Source organism: Tursiops truncatus, chromosome 16, assembly GCF_011762595.2.
Source record: "Tursiops truncatus isolate mTurTru1 chromosome 16, mTurTru1.mat.Y, whole genome shotgun sequence".
NCBI lineage: Eukaryota > Metazoa > Chordata > Mammalia > Artiodactyla > Delphinidae > Tursiops > Tursiops truncatus.
In genome coordinates, this window is record NC_047049.1 from 67,485,908 (window position 1) to 67,502,904 (window position 16,997).

Below are 16,997 nucleotides of genomic sequence, written 5' to 3' on the forward strand. Positions count from 1 at the left end.
TTTATCAGGTGCAATCTACTATTTGCAGGTTTAAGGGGAATGGTAGTAGTTACGGTTCGAAGAAGTAAATTAATAAAAAATGTTTGCTTTCTGAAAATAATTTTGAAGTAGATATCAGTAGAATTTAGGTAACAACCAAACACGACAAAGTAACTGGGTTTAGGGATAAGTCAGATTGGACTGTGTACTCCTTAACCCAGTAGAATCAAAGCTGAGTAACTAGACTAATCCACTTAAGAAACGTACATGCTCTTGAAACACTATTTAATATTTCTTATATACTTAGAAGTCAACTCTTCTTTCTTTTTTTATTCACTCATTAAAAAAATATTGAGTACCTACTATGTAACAAGTACTGTTCTAGGTACAGGAATATAGCAATTAACAAAGCAACAGAACTCTCTATGGAGCTTATCTGGTGGGGAAGACAAACACAAACACATATAAAAAATACAATACAGATAGTATAAAAGACTATTAAAAATATAACAGGCGAATTTTAAGAAGGTTAATTTTACTAAGAAACTACCATATACAAAGCAAATTTGGATGGGATTACCATACAAGAGAACTTTGTGAGAACAGAGTTTTGATAAAACTTCTATAAGTCAGAGGTAAAATTGGATGACTAAGTTTAGGTGAGACTCAGCAAGAAAATGATATTCAAAATTTTTGTCGGCCAAAAAAAAAACAAAAACACCAGACCATCCAGAAAAAGATTTGCTACCTTTAGTAAAACACTTTAAAAAAAAAATTTTTTTTGTCGGAAGTAAATTTAGGTTGGAAATATTTAAAGAACTGCCAAGACTATACAGAACTTTCAAAAACTTCCCGTTTCGTCTTTAACCATTTTGATCACGGTTGATTTAGATGCTTATGGGTCCTGCCCTAGTACTGGTTAAGCTGCCTCATTGCTCTTCTTAGAAAATATCCATACAATTGTGGCCCCTGAAGATCTACCTTGGAATTAATCAGAGGCATATTCACTGGCTGGTTGTGAAAGCTCTTTCAACTTTTTCGTGAAGATAGAATCCTCATTTACTTTTCTAATCTGGTACCATTCCTGCCTTAATGATCCACGTGACTCTGGGCAAGTTAATTCACTTCACGGAGCCTATAATATTCTAATATTCCTTACTACTTTACAGAGTTGTAGTGAGGGCCAGTGAGATATTGTAGTACGCAGAATAATGTCCCCCACCCCAAAGATGCCCACGTCTTAAGCCCGGGAACCTACGAATATGTCAGGTTGTGTGTTAAAGGAGAAATCAGGCTGCAGTTGGAATTCAGGTTTGCTAATCAGCTGACCCTCAGACTGGGAGAGGAGCCTGGATTACTCAGGTGAATCCAGTGTAGTCACCAGAGTCTGTATAAGTGGAAGAGGAAGGCAGAAGGGAGAACCAGAGAGTTGGCAGCTTGAGAAGGTCTCAGTCAAGTGTTCCTGGCTTTGAAGATGGAGGCATACAGCCATAAGCCAAGGAGTGTGGGCAGCCTATAGAAGTTAGCAAAGATAAGGAAACTGATTTTCCCCTGTAGCCTCACCAAGGAATGTAGCTGTGGATCCATTTCAGATTTTTGACCTCAGAGACTGTAAGAGAATACACTTGTGTTGGTTTAAGCCAGTGTGTGGTAGTTGTTATAGTAGCAATTGGAAACAGTAATATACAAAAGTATTTTGAAATTGGTAGGAAATTATATAAATGTAAGATGTTATCTTTCTAGTATTATATCTGCTTAGTCTCTTCAGCAGACTTGATGGCAGACAACTCGGTCACCAGGAGGTCTCTAGAGCTGTATCAAATTTCCTTGTCAAAAGCAGATTCCTGCCTTTCCTGTTTCGGTGCCTATTTTTGCGATTGCTCTAGCTCTCGTTTAATTTGTGAAGCAGAGTTGATTACCATGCAATAATCAAACCAATGCCAGCCACCTGCCTTTCTAGTTTCTCTTCAATTACTCATGATTCTGATATTCCCAAAGGGATGGTTAAGAAAACTTTTTCCAATAATAGCATTTAAGTCTCAGCAGTTACATCTTGGGGTTGAATCCCTTACTGAGGATAGCTTTGAATAGGGGAACACCTGGACATTCTTAGAAGCTTTAGCTCCTTGATGTTCTTTCCAAGATAATTAAGACTTCCAGATACCCTGGTTAATATTGTTCAAAAATGCTAAAAACTTCCTTAAAAAACGGAAAAGAACAGGCTATAGATAAAAAAAAGGCTTTTAAATGACCCTAAAAGTGATATAATAATGCTCTGGGGCTGGAATAGGAAAGAGATACTAGAAATCTTAATGATACAAGGTTAGAAAAAAAAATTCCCTTGTTGATTTTGCTCCATCGCAGTGTCAACAACAAATTGGCCCTTGCCATTGGTACTTGCCAACAACAACAAAAAACTTTTTCCAGATTTGTAATACTGTAGCAAGATTATGTATAGATAATTCTTAACTTTGTTTATGAGTTATTCTGTAAAAGCTGTGCAAGGCAATAGGTGAAGTATATCTCCAAATAAGCATATACGCAGATACGTATGTATATCAGTACATGTCAAGTCTTATCATTTTTTCATCTGTTTGAATAAGAATGTTAATAGATTCTCTTCCATAGGTTACTTTATCTTTAACTTATGAAGGAGAATTAAAATTTCAGGGTTAGGGGGCTTCCCTGGTGGCGCAGTGGTTAAGAATCCGCCTGCCAATGCAGGGGACACAAGTTCAAGCCCTGGTCCAGGAAGATCCCACATGCCGTGGAGCAACTAAGCCTGTGTGCTACAACTACCGAGCCTGTGCTCTAGAGCCTGAGAGCCACAACTACTGAAGCTCGTGTGCCACAACTACTGAAGCCTGTGCGGCTAGAGTCTGTGCTCCGCAACAAGAGAAGCCACCGCAATGAGAAGCCCGCGCACCACAACGAAGAGTAGCCCCTGCTCTCAGCAACTAGCGAAAACCCGCGTGCAGCAGCGAAGACCCAATGCAGCCAAAAATTAAATGAATAAATAAATTAAAAAATTTCAGGGTTAGACCATTCTTATTAATCCCAAATTTATAAAATAATCTAGTAATAAAAATTTATAGACCAATCTAGTAATAAAAATTGAGTGTTGCATTAAGGGATAAAACTCACAAATCCATGTTTTTAAGTCCTTAAAAGTTAACATTAATAAAGTTAAATTGACGCATAGTAAGAAATAGACTAATATTTTTATAATGGTTCTTAGACCAATACCTAAATAACACCATATTTTCTGCCCTTTTAGCATTAATTAACACATAACGGGTCTGTTTCTTTTTATTATAATTTGTTATGAATACCTTTATATTTCTTCTTGCTAACTTACCTTTTATTTTAGGAGATGGTTATTTGTGTGCCTGCTGATAATACCCTTATATTATTAGAGCTTCATTTTCAACTTGTACTTAACTTTTTTTCCCAACAAAAACATTGCACATTTGGGAAGGAAGATAGGAGAATACCTCAAGCAGAAATAGGTACACAAAGACACACAGAGGCTTACCAGTTATTGTTTACCCTGGGTGTACAATACTCTATAGGTAAGATGGACCCAGAGTTGAGAAACATATGACCATGTACTTCAACTATATAATTAATTAGGTTCAGAAAAAGGATCTCATTTAATAACAGTATCATAAACATTTCAAATAAGGATCACTGTTTTGGCCAGTACAATTATTAAGTACTAGCCAGTTGTATACTCCCAGCTCATATTTTCGTGGTGTTTGGAAATGAAGAGCAACTCTTATTTTTATCTTTCAAAAGAGAATTCCAATTAAATTCAAATATGACACCGTAAGGCAAAGTGTTGTCTATGGACTAGCGCAAGGCTGTGAATTGTTGCTGTTTTGCTTTAAATACAAAATTGTCAGTAATTTCAGGTCTACTGAATCTAATAATAAAAAAAAGTTGGGGGCTTCCCTGGTGGCACAGTGGTTGAGAGTCCGCCTGCCGATGCACGGGGCACGGATTCGTGCCCCGGTTCGGGAGGATCCCACATGCCGCGGAGCGGCTGAGCCCGTGAGCCATGGATGCTGAGCCTGCGCGTCCATAGTCTGTGCTCCGCAACGGGAGGGGCCGCAACAGTGAGCGGCCCGCGTGTCACACACACAAAAAAAAGTTGGGGTTGTATTTCGTATGTTCTTGGGGTTTCGTTTCATTTTTCTAGTAATTATTTTTTAATTTTATTTTAAAAAGTATTTGTCTATGACTTAATGGAAATTCTTTAAAAAGAAAACAAAAAATCCCAAACTGGTCCTATACCACAGGTAGCTTGAGAACCATTGTTAACTGAAGAAACTTGCTTGTTTCTAAAAACGAAAGTATGTCAGTACCATAAAACAATATTTGAAGAATTTATTTATTAATACATGGCCTTTCAAGCCATTAACAATTACTTTAAATTACTAGGACTTAATGTGGTTCCATCTCTTAAGACTGCACCAATCTTACATCCAAGAGATAAATATATATATTAAAAGGACAGAAAAATTTCAGAGCTCAACGGAATAACCTCTCTACCTCTGCTAGGTATATTCCACCATTCTAATTAATTTGTATATACTTTACTTCAAAATTAGTTTTATACAGAAGATAAAAAGTGAATATAAATGTTCAATAGGATGGGTTAGCTCTAAAGGTTTCAGAGCCTCCCCCTACTCAAAATACAAGAACAAACTACCCTGAACAAATAGAATAAAGAATATGTTCTCTGGTCATTCAATAAGTTGGATGACAAGGCTACCATCCAAGATCCCTTGTAAAGAACCATGGCTATATATCCAAGAGAACTGAAATTAGATACTCAAACAAAGCCTTGTACACAAATGTTTACAGCAGCACTATTCGTAATACTAAAAAGCTGGAAACAATGCAGATGTATGTCAATGGATAAATGCAGAAACAAAATGTTCTATGTGCATACAGTTTTACTCAGCCATAAAAAGGAATGAAATAATGATACATGATATAATGTGGATGAATCTTGAAAATATTATCCTAGGTAGAAAGAAGCCAGACACAAAAGGTCACATATTACATGATTCAGTTTATATGAAATACCCAGATTCCATACAAACAAAGCAGACAGGTGGTTGCTAGGGGCTGGGGGACAGGGGCAGTGTGACAAGTAACTGCTTAACGGGTATGTTGTTTTATTTTGGAGTGATGAAAAATCTTTTGGAAGTAGATAGAAGTAGTGTTTGCACAAGATTGTGAATGCCACCAATTGTTCACTATGAAATGGTTAGTTTTATGTTACCTGAATGTCACCTCAATTAAAAAAAGAACCACAGCTACTGATGTGCAGTTCTCAGTGTTGACTGCTTACCCCTGTTGATTAACCACTCATAAGCTATGCTTTTGCTATTCTCTGAAAATTCCCTTCATCACAAATAGTAAACTTATGCCAGGATTTATAGGTGGGGAAGCCCATTTACCACTGAACATTATGGATAAAATTGGGAGGGAGAACTTACAGAAATGTGTAAATAAATGAATGAATAATAAAGAAAGGAAGAAAATTTTAAAAATTAGTGAAATTAAAAAAAAAACCAGTTAAGGAATGGGGAAGAGGAAAGTAAAAGAGAAAAGAAACATTGATGACTGAAGAGGAAATCATTACAAATATAGTATGATTCAAGAAGAAAAAAGATTGTAATTGTCAGTAGTCATGAGGTATCTATGTATTTAAATCAATTAGAAAGGGACAAAACAACTATGAAGGAAGAAAAAAGGTTTTGGGACCAGAGAGATATTCTTGGTGTACCTATCCATTTACAAGACTAAAAAACAGACAATTTCCCAACCTCTTATTTTACTGGGACTTAAAGTCTGAATGAATAAGAGATCCAATTACTCATTTGGGGATCATACTTATTTAAATGCCAACTGACAGCAAACTATTTTTGAAACTCCACTTTGCAATTGTATTCAAAATTAGTTTTAAAAAAAGACTAACTTTATTACATTTATATCACATTTTTAACCCAAAACATTATTCCAGCTGTTTCTAAAATAATGGCAGTTTTTCTAGTATTGTATATAATGGATACATTCAACTAGAATTGATCACTCACAAAACTATACTTACATACTCCTTCACATTTTTTGTTTTCACAGCTTTGTATGAATAATATGCAGGATAAAGCATTCCAAACACCAACCTAAAAGTAAAAAGTACAAGAGGACTAATCAAACATAATAATGCTTTTAACAGCTCATGAAAATTTCACCTAATAGAAAAGTAGAAAGTACATGGAGAATGTATGACAGTGTAAATGTGTATGAAAACTTTGTGTATAAACTAAATCCACTCAGAAAAGCAAACTAAAAATACAATTTTTGTTAAACAAAACGATGGTTTCAATATTCCAGGTAGTTTCATGGGAAAAAGATTTATTTTTAAAAACTGCCATTTAAAATCTTTTTTACTAATTACAAAAAATATTCTGTAGATCCTTGAACATTTGGAAAATGTACAAAATTGCCAAAAGAATAAAATTTGCCCCAATGCTACCAGTCAGAAATAACCAGAGGCAACACTTTACTGTATGCAAATCCTACTTTTCATCCATGTGTAGTATACCTAAAACATAAATATAACATGCATGCACACACACATAATTTGGGGTAATGGAAAAAGTGGCCCTTCACTCCATTGGTTTGAGAAGCACTGATTTCTAATTATGACAGTGCTGTGAAACAATACTTGATACATTTATTACAATATATCTTAAAATAACTTAAATATTTTTTTATTGGAGTATAGTTGATTTACAATGTTGTGTTAACTTCAGGTGTACAGCGAAGTGAATCAGTTATACATATACATATATCCACTCTTTTTTAGATTCTTTTCCCATAGAGGTCATTTCAGAGTATTGAGTAGAATTCCCTGTGCTGTATACCAGGTCCTTATTAGTTATCTATTTTATATATAGTAGTGTGTATATGTCAATCCCAATCTCTCATTTTATTCCCCCCCCCTTACCCCCCGGTAACCATAAGTTTGTTTTCTACATTTATAACCCTGTTTCTGTTTTGTAGATAAGTTCATTTGTACCTTTTTTTTAGATTCCACATATATGTGATATCACATGATATTTGGCTTTCTCTGTCTGACTTACTTTACTCAGTATGACAATCTCTAGGTTCATCCATGTTGCTGCAAATGGCATCATTTCCTTCTTTTTTATGGCTCAGTAATAGTCCATTGTATGTATATGTGTATACACACACACACACACACACACACACACACACACACACCCCCCCCCACATCTTTATCCATTCTAAAGTAACTCTTAAAGCATTCATAAAATGACAATCACTAATAGGACTTAATTTAATGCTCTCTGTTACAATTATTTCACCAAATTCCATACCCAAGAAGGTGTGTGTGTGTGTCAGATATAGAGATGGAATGACACAGTTTATATGGTTTACAATTGACATTTTCACATATCATGGAATTTTTTGTTTTCAAATATTAGTCTACAGTATTAATACCTTCATTACATTCCACATTGAGATTCACATAATTTATTTAAACAGTCCCATATTTATAGGCTTTTGGTTAATTTCCAGATTTTTGCTATTACATAATACTGTGAAAAACATTTCTATGCACACTGATATACACTTCCTGGTTGCGATATTGCTGCTTCGAAGAGTACACACATTTCTACTTATTACCAAAAATGCCCTCCAGAGAAGTAGTTCCACTTTGCATTCCTATACATTGCCAATCGTGTGTATCATCATTTAAAAAATGTTTGCCAGCTAAATAGGAGAAAAATAATTGCCTTATATGTTCTAATGCGCATTTCTGAGCACCAGTAAGTATGAGTTTTTCTCAAGTGTTCACTGGTTTTTTGATACATGAGTGTATGATATTCTGTTGTCTACTTTTCTTTCTTTCATCTATTTTTAGAAAAGAGTATTTTAGCATAGTTTTATTCTTACAGAAAAGTTGGGAAATGGTATAGATAATTCCCAATACCCTACACTGAGTTACTTCTATCAATAACATCTTGCATCAGTATGGTACATTTATCATAATTAATAAATCATTATTAATATATTATTAACTAAAGTTCAAACTTTATTCAGATGTCTTTAGTTTTTACCTAGCATTGTTTTTCTGTCCCAGGATCCCATCCAGGGTAGCATATTATATTTAGTTGTCTTGCCTCCTTAAGTCCTCTTGGCTGTAAGTTTCTCAGACTTTGCTCAGGAAATGATCTTGATGGTTTTTTTATACCATGTGTTTTTTGTTTTCTTTTAATTAATTAATTAGGTTGCGCTGGGCCTTAGTTGCGGCTTGCAGGCTCCTTAGTTGCAGCAGATGGGCTCCTTTTAGTTGGGGCTCGCCGGCTCCTTAGTTGTGGCATGCAAACTTTTATTTGAGGCGTGCGTGTGGGATCTGGTTCCCCGACCAGGGATCAAACCCGGGCCCGCTGCATTGGGAGCGCAGAGTCTTAACTCCCGTGCCACCAGGGAAGTCCCTGATGTTGACAGTTTTGAGGAATATGGGCCAACTACGCTGTAGGAAGCTACTCGACTGGCATTTGTCTGATGTTTTTCTCATGATTAGACTGAGGTGTGGGTTTGGGGGAGGAAGATCACAGAGGCTAAGTTCCATCTCATCATATTAAGGGCACATACTATTAGTATCGCTTATCACTGTTGATGTTAACCTTGACCACCAGGCTGAGGTAGTGTGTGTTAGATTTGGTAACTTTAAGCTTACTCCCACCACCTCCATGCTGTAGTCTTTGGAAGAAAGTCACTATGCACAGGCCACGCTTGAGTGGGGAGTTGCCCTCTACCTCCTTGAGAGTGGAGTAGCTATATAAATTATTTGGAATTCTTCTGCACGGGAGATTTGTCTATTCTTCTCCAGTTATTTATTTATTCAATAATGTATTTATGTCAATATGGACTCATAGGTTTATTTTACACTTTGGATATTGATCCAATAATACTTTATTTTGTTGCTCAAAAGCTTTGAACATTGGGACATCTTTCGGTTAGTTCCTGTGTCCCTTTGACATACCTCCATAATTGTGAGGGATTTTTTTTTTTTTTTTTTTAGCAATTTGTTACTTTCTGGCACTACACGTAATGCGCCAGGCTCATACTGTGTACTTCCGGTCGCATTCCTAGAATCAGCCACTCCTCCAAGAAGCCTCGGTTCCTTTTATTGGATGATGGTATTTAAGACCCAGATCTGGGTGCTAGGTGTGCTCATTGTTACTACAGTGTTGTTGATTTGAGGCCCTTCTTTGTCTGTTTTGTATGTTAGCCAATTTTTTTCTAGGTTATTGTTATCTTTCAATTTTGTTTATGAAGTTTGCTGAAATACATACTGTATTATGTTTGCTAGGGCTGCCATAATGAAATATCACAGACTGGATGGTTTAAACAACAGATATTTATTTTCTCATAGTTCTGGAGGCTGGAAGTCCAAGATCAAGGTGTTGGCAAATTTGGTTTCTTCCTGAGGCCTTCCTCCTTGGATTGCAGACGGTCACATTCTCACTGTGTCCTCATGTGGTCATACCTTGGTCCATGTGTGTGTCCTAATCTCTTCTTCTTGTAAGAACACCAATCACATTGGATTCAGGCCCACCCTAAATACCTCATTTTAATTTAATTGCCTCTTTAAAGATCTTATCTCCAAATACAGTCACATTCTGAGATACTGCGGGTTACGACTTCAACATACAAGTTTTGACTTCAACATACAAGTTTTGCGAGGGGGACATAATTCAGCCCTTAACACATACTGTATATTTAAGAACTTTTACATTAAATAAATGTTTCCATTTATATTAAATAAGCATTCTTACACTGAGAGCAAGTAAATATTTATATCTCTATATAAGAGATAAAGAGAGATTTTTTAGTTTACTTACAGATTACTTGGGGGAGGGGGATGGGCTATAAATCCCTGGTGACTTTCTTATCCTTCACAAAGCTGAACCCTGGGTTTGGGGCTCGTGTAACCAGGTTAGAGGAATACCAAGTCTTCTCCTGTTGCAGGTTTTATCCTCACCACCTGGAAGCCACTTGATAAACATTCTCTGCCTTACCTAACGATACTACCCTGTGAATGCTATTTCACCAGAAGCCAATACCCAGACTCTGGATATGAGATTTTTAGCTGTGCCACAGAGCCTAGGGCTTTTCAGTTTAACACAGGCACCCCACAAGGCACAGAGGCTTTCCAGCTTAGTGACTTCTAAGAAAGCGATTTACCTTAGGACCTGAGGTGTAAACAAGAATACAACTCTCAGGTCTGCTATGTGTTCATCCTCATTGCAGACCTAAGGTATAATCCCGAAGTTAGCCACCACAGTTATAGTTTACATATTCAAGTTAGCCATTTCCATCCACTTCGTGTTTCCCTTGAGAATTTGGACACAATCAACATATTATCTTCCATATTCCCATGCAATCAAGTACCGCTGGATTTAAATTCAACATGAGATTCTCCATCACTCTCAGTGTATGGATCTTTGACGCCTCCTTCCCCTGCTACATCGTCCATCCAATCTGTAGCTCAGTCCTGTTGGTTCTTCCTTGGTGAGCACCCACACATCCATCCTCTTTTATTTTCAAATCACTGGCCAATGATACATTTAGGCTCTTGCCATCTCATCTGACTTACTGAATGGTTTCCCAACACAGCCTCTGGCTCCAGCGTCAGATCAATCTTCCTAATATTGATCTACTCTACTACCTTGCTTAAAGACTTCAGTAGCTGGTCTCTTCACCCCTTTGCCAACAAGCCCATGTAGGGGCTCATAAGAAGTTATTATGAAAACCACTGCCTTATATAAACCATCTGTTTCAACATGGTTTCCTCAATATGCCTCCTGTATGATATTTCTACTTCAGTCCTGCAGTGTGTGCTTTTGCCTGCAATGCCTCCTTCCCTCCTTATCCTCCCTCCACTTCTTCCATTTTTTTTCTTGCTTAATTAATTCACTTTTTTTGCTTCAAGATCCCACCCTCCTCCACAGACTTCTAAATTACTTTTATTGTGAATTGTAGAATTTGTCAGGATTAGTCATTTTGCCTTTAGCATATTCTATTTTATTTTTTTAAATATTTATTTTTGGCTGCGCTGGGTCTTCGTTGCTGCACGCAGGCTTTCTCTAGTTGCAGCGAGTGGGGGCTACTCTTCGCTGTGGTGCATGGGCCTCTCATTGCAGTGGCTTCTCTTGTTGCGGAGCACGGGCTCTAGGTGCGTGGGCTTCAGTAGTTGTGGCACGCGGGCTCAGTAGTTGTGGCTCGCGGGCTCCAGAGCACAGGCTCAGTAGTTGTGGCACACGGGCTTAGGTGCTCCACAGCATGAGGGATCTTCCTGGACCAGGGCTCAAACCCATGTCCCCTGCATTGGCAGGCGGACTCTTAACCACTCTGCTACTGGGGAAGTCCCTAGCATACTCTATTTTAGATCATTTGAATTTTTAATGTATATATAACCGACTTCCAAAATAGATAATTTTCTCACATATAGTAAGGTTTGGTGCTAGTTGATGCTATACATACAGGTGTTTTGCTTTTATTTTTTAACCTCTGTATTGAATAGAAACAGTCAAATGAACAAACACAACGTCCCTAACACCTAACTTTTGTTAAGAGTAGAAAACAATAATGTATTTCATTTGGAACGATGGAAAGATTAAATGTCTTAGTGAATAGTGGGACAATTTTTAAGGACCACCACTGTTAATATTATAATTTATTACGGCTCCAATGTGAATATTACTGGATAATTTATTACTAACAACTGTAATATTTTCTAGGTTGTTTTTTGGTTCATTTTCTTTAATATTGGCTTCTGCTGGAGATGTTTGCAACCTGGGAGGTCAGGCATAAAGCCAAAGCATGAGCACACACTGTATAAAATCAAATAAAGTTTATTTTAGAAGGCCACCTACAAGATAAACTTACGGTTTATAAAGGGAGTATTTTCTACAAATAAAACTGACCTATAAATTTGAATATCATTTCAGTTATAGAGGTAGGAAGAAATAGCTACTCATTTACTCTTAGTCTTATTTCTGCCTACAGACGCGAGAACTTTGCCAAAATACTCATAATACCCTTCCCTCCCACTAAGGTAAAGTTGCCTATACGAACACTGGCTGTGTTGAAAAACACTATTTAAAAAAGGAAATAAAATTTATGGGAATGTAGTAGTGAAGACGGTTCTTATATCATTTTTCATATACGGAAAATACTTGAAATACCTATTTTCTGGACAGATGGTACGACACAATCCATCCTTCACCAAAATTGTTTTAGAGAATTATATCATGTTCAAAGGCAAGTCTAAGAAGCAACGAGTAAAAGTGCTTTCAATACTAGAATTAATGTCATTAAAGCATAAAAGTTAAACATCATTTCATAAAAAATTGATTAACGCTTTTTCCGATTAAGATTTTAAAAAGAACTTGTAGAATTTTTGTAAGATGTAGAAAAGTATAAAAAAGACAATAAAAATCACAAGTAGGGGCTTCCCTGGTGGCGCAGTGGTTGGGAGTCCGCCTGCCGATGCAGGGGACACAGGTTCATGCCCCGGTCTGGGAGGATCCCACATGCCACGGAGCGGCTGGGCCCGTGAGCCGTGGCCGCTGGGCCTGCGCGTCTGGAGCCTGTGCCCTGCAGCGGCAGAGGGCACAACAGTGAGAGGCCCGCGTACCGCAAAAAAAAAAAAAAAAAATCACAAGTAATTCCATTATTGGATAAACCATCTTTCTTTTTGGTAAAGATTATTCCAAATATATGTTTATGTATATTTGTTATAATTTTTATCAAACGTTTCACAAGTCTGATATCACTCAAATTCTTTGAAAACCTTAAAAATGCATCAATAATAGTTAAATAACAACACTGATCAAGAATTAATTTACATTTAAACAAATTACAAAGCACTAATTCCAAGGATTTAAACTTCCTTTTTTATCTATTATTCTTGTCATTCTTTTAAAAAACATTATGAAAAATGAAGTTATACACAAATAGTATAGTATTAATAAAATAAATCCCCCTATCCCTATCACCTAGTTTTAAGAATCTTTAACAGTGATCCAGTCTTAACATTTTGGTATTATCTTTTCAAGTTTTTTCTATAATCATTTAAAAACATTTTAAGACATAACATTTTAAAGACTATTTTAAAAACATGTTCTAATAAATATGTTATAAAATACTAAAAACAATCAATTGACATCTGAGAGCATATAGATTTTTGTCCTGCCCTTCCACTAAATGTTACATTATGAACATTTTCTTATATCTTTAAATATTCTTTAAGAACATCATTTAACAACTATATAGTATAATATTCCTTCATATGAATGAAAATCATACGTTCCTGTATGTGTACTATTTTAATTAATGCTATGATGAGCAATCTTTCTCTGATTACTAATAACAGAAATTATTTATCAACATTTTATACTAAGCAGGATGTTAAGCACTTTCTGTATATGACTTCATTTAATTCTCACAATAACACCTAGAGATACGTGCTATTTTCATACCTATTTTACCGATGAAAAGACTGAGCCTTGGGGCTTCTCTGGTGGCGCAGTGGTTAGGAGTCTGCCTGCCAACACTGGGGACACAGGTTCGGGCCCTGGTCCGGGAGGATCCCACATGCCGCGGAGCAACTGGGCCCATGCACCACAACTGCTGAGCCTGCGCTCTGGAGCCTGCAAGCCACAACTACTGAGCCCGTGTGACACAACTACTGAAGCGCGCGCGCCTGGAGCCGGTGCTCCGCAGCGGGAGGGGCCACCGCGATGAGAGGCCCGCACACCACACCGCAGCGAAGAGTGGCCCCCACTCGCCGCAACTAGAGAGGGCCCACGCGCAGTAGCGAAGACCCAATGCAGGCAAAAATAAATAAATAAAAATTAAAAATACATTAAAAAAAAACCAAAAAAACGACTGAGCCTTACAGAAGTTAAGAAATTAATCCGGGGTCCATAACAGCTTATTGGCTAGATTCAAAGCCGGGCACTCTCACTCCAAGATCCACCCTTAAAAATCACTATTTCCCAATGACATTATCCTAGAAGGGGAATAGCTAAGTCAAACGGGCTGAGATTTTGAAGATCTTTGATACATATTGCCAAACTGCTCTTCAGGAAAGTAACATCATCTTATATTCTTACAAGGAATGTATGAAATACCCATTTAAGGACTATTTTCTTTAATAAGGTAAAAAAAAAGTCAAACAGGTGAAATAGAGTAGGAGAGTCAGTAGGCATTTTGTCCAACAGATGAACTGTGTTTTTAAGGTAATATGTGGATTAGAACAATCATGCAGTGTATAAATTGCTATGAAAAGAGAAAAACATCCCAAAATATTATAGTTAATGATATTAACATTTAATTTCAGAATTATTTTAATTCCCCCTAAATTGTCTTTAGATTACAAGTTCCTGCTCTAATAATAGAAAAGAATTTACATTGTAGTTTGTTAAAAGGAAGCGTTACAAACAGCTTATTGCTGATAATAAACTATATAATGCTAATACGTAACGTGACCATGCTCATTGGCACCTGGTGTTACTCATTCAGCAAATTCTCCTCATTCCACTGCATTCAGAATCATGCTCCCAAACAAAAAAAAATTATGGTGTTCTGTTACATTAAAGGACAAACTCAATGAGACGAGAGATTAACTAAAATGGGATAACTAATATTAAAGAAACAAAGCATAGGATGAAAAGTCAGAATGATGAAAGATAGATGTACCAGACTCGTTAGGATTAGTCACAATGAACACAGATACCATGTATACTCTCAAAGAGCAACGTAAAATACAATACTCTCCAGGCCCTCATCAAAGAGTAAAAACAAACTCAACCTGTCTGTAATCCAGTTTACACTAAAGACCAAGACCAGTGAAATGTACATAAAATAGCCTGGCGTAAGGATGGCAAACATGAAGAGGTCTCTCTGCTACTCATTTCTGTGACCAAGAGAGAAATTGCTAGTCATTCACTGCAATCTTTTCTGCTGACCCTGGTCTCCGAATCCTTGTCAACACAGCACCAACATAAGCTCACAACAAAGGACGGAAGCTAAGTGGACTTATTTGCCTTTTTTTTTTTTTTTTTTTTTTTTTGCCATCCTTGTTCTAAACCTTTATTTCTGTAGGCGGTGTCACTCTAAATTTGGATCAAGCTCGACTACCAGATTATATTCCTAAACATGATACCTATCTTCTTTGGGGGAGAATTCACTTTAACTGAGTTGTTTTTAATATTACATTCTTGTTTTTTCTTGAAGTATATTATAAGAAATTGCCATGTGAAACCCATGGCTATAAATACTAGGGGAATAGTATTAAGGGCATTGTTTATTATATTGATATCCCTGTATATGAAATTTCATGTGTGAGATTTACTTTGGAATTCAGTACAATGCAATGCTTAGCTTTCTTTGAGAAAATGATGCCCTTCCTTCTGATAAGAATTATATTATTCCTTTCCCCCCGCCCCCACTAATTGCCAGGAAGCTCACAGGCAAAATCTGTTGTTCAATATGATGGGCCTTAAGTTTGGCATATTTATATAGTACTTGTATTCACCAGATTTTTATTTTATATTTTGATTGCTATTTTTCCTAGTCTTAATTCTCTTATTTTTCTTTACATTCTAACATATACATTTGGAAAATGATTTCTCACATAATTTGAAAGAACATAACAGAGCATACACAAATAGTTAAAATGCACTGGGCACTGCGATTAAGCACAGAATTCAGCTCTATGGTGCCAGAGAACCAAGAAACGCATTTTTTAGGGTAGGTAGCTGTGACTGAGACCCACTGTTGGTTCCCCAGCTTAGCCACACATGAAAATATTTTGGAGAGCTTCTTTTTAAATACTGTTTTTGTTGTTGTTGCTTAAAACTTTTAACATAGGTAATCTAAAAAATAGAATAAGGTAGAAAATGCAAAGTAAAAGTCTTCTCCCATTTTGAAACAATCTATTTCCCCACAGAAGCATGGAAACAATTTCTTGGATATCTTACAATCAACTAATTTAAATATATAAAACGCATTAATAGCAAAACAGTAAATACTCAAACTCCTCATTTCCTAATTATTTTATTCCTAACTACTTTGACTACATTTTGCTATGCTCTTGAAGTTATTTACACACTATCTGTATGGTGGAAATACTAAGTATTCTGTGTGTGTCTCCTCCCAGCTCCACATTTGGTGACATCACACTGGTAGCTTGAAATAGGCTATTATTGTAGGGAGTATTTACATCATGGAAATTAGCAAATGATATGAATCAGTCCCTTTGCCCCAGTTATTAAGCATTCCCAGCACACCACTGCCTATATGTGTTTTAGCCAAGGGAAACTATAGTATGTTTCTATTAGGAGAACAATGAAATACTATATGTAGAAAGAATTCACAGAATTTAGTGAAATCAAAAAGGCCGGCTATTCTGGCAATCAAGTTTATAAAAGGCTTCATGCAAGATGAAGAGAAAGAGGGCAAACAGTTTTTTGCCCTTTATCATAGTTCAATTCTGTTTGAAGATTAGGTCTCTAATATTAACACAGACTCTGGTGAATTTTTAAAATAAAAGCGGAATCTTAAATATTAGGGAATCGGACTTCCCTCGTGGTGCAGTTGTTAAGAATCCATCTGCCAATGCAAGGGACACGGGTTCGAGCCCTGGTCCGGGAAAAGCCTACATCCTGGGGAGCAACTAACCCCATGCGCCACAACTACTGAGCCTGCGTGCCACAACTACTGAGCCCGCATGCCACAACTACTGAAGACTGCACGTCTAGAGCCCGTGCTACACAACAGGAAAAGCCACCACAATTAGAAGCCCACACACCTCAACGAAGAGTAGCCCCTGTTCTCCGCAACTAGAGAAAGCCTGCATGCAGCAACGAAGACCCAACGCAGCCAAAAATAAATAGATA

General features: G+C 36.8%; 1 protein-coding gene across 4 annotated transcripts in view; it reads right to left on the minus strand.

Moving 5' to 3' along the window:
- Positions 1–16,997, minus strand: part of REEP3 (receptor accessory protein 3) — a 100,173-nt gene that overhangs the window by 46,493 nt on the left and 36,683 nt on the right. For all 4 annotated transcript variants that reach the window (XM_019935841.3, XM_019935840.3, XM_019935839.3 and 1 more), the window contains exon 2: positions 6,104–6,176. In XM_019935841.3, the coding sequence (XP_019791400.1) occupies positions 6,104–6,176 (73 nt within the window). The remainder of the gene's footprint in view (positions 1–6,103; positions 6,177–16,997) is intronic.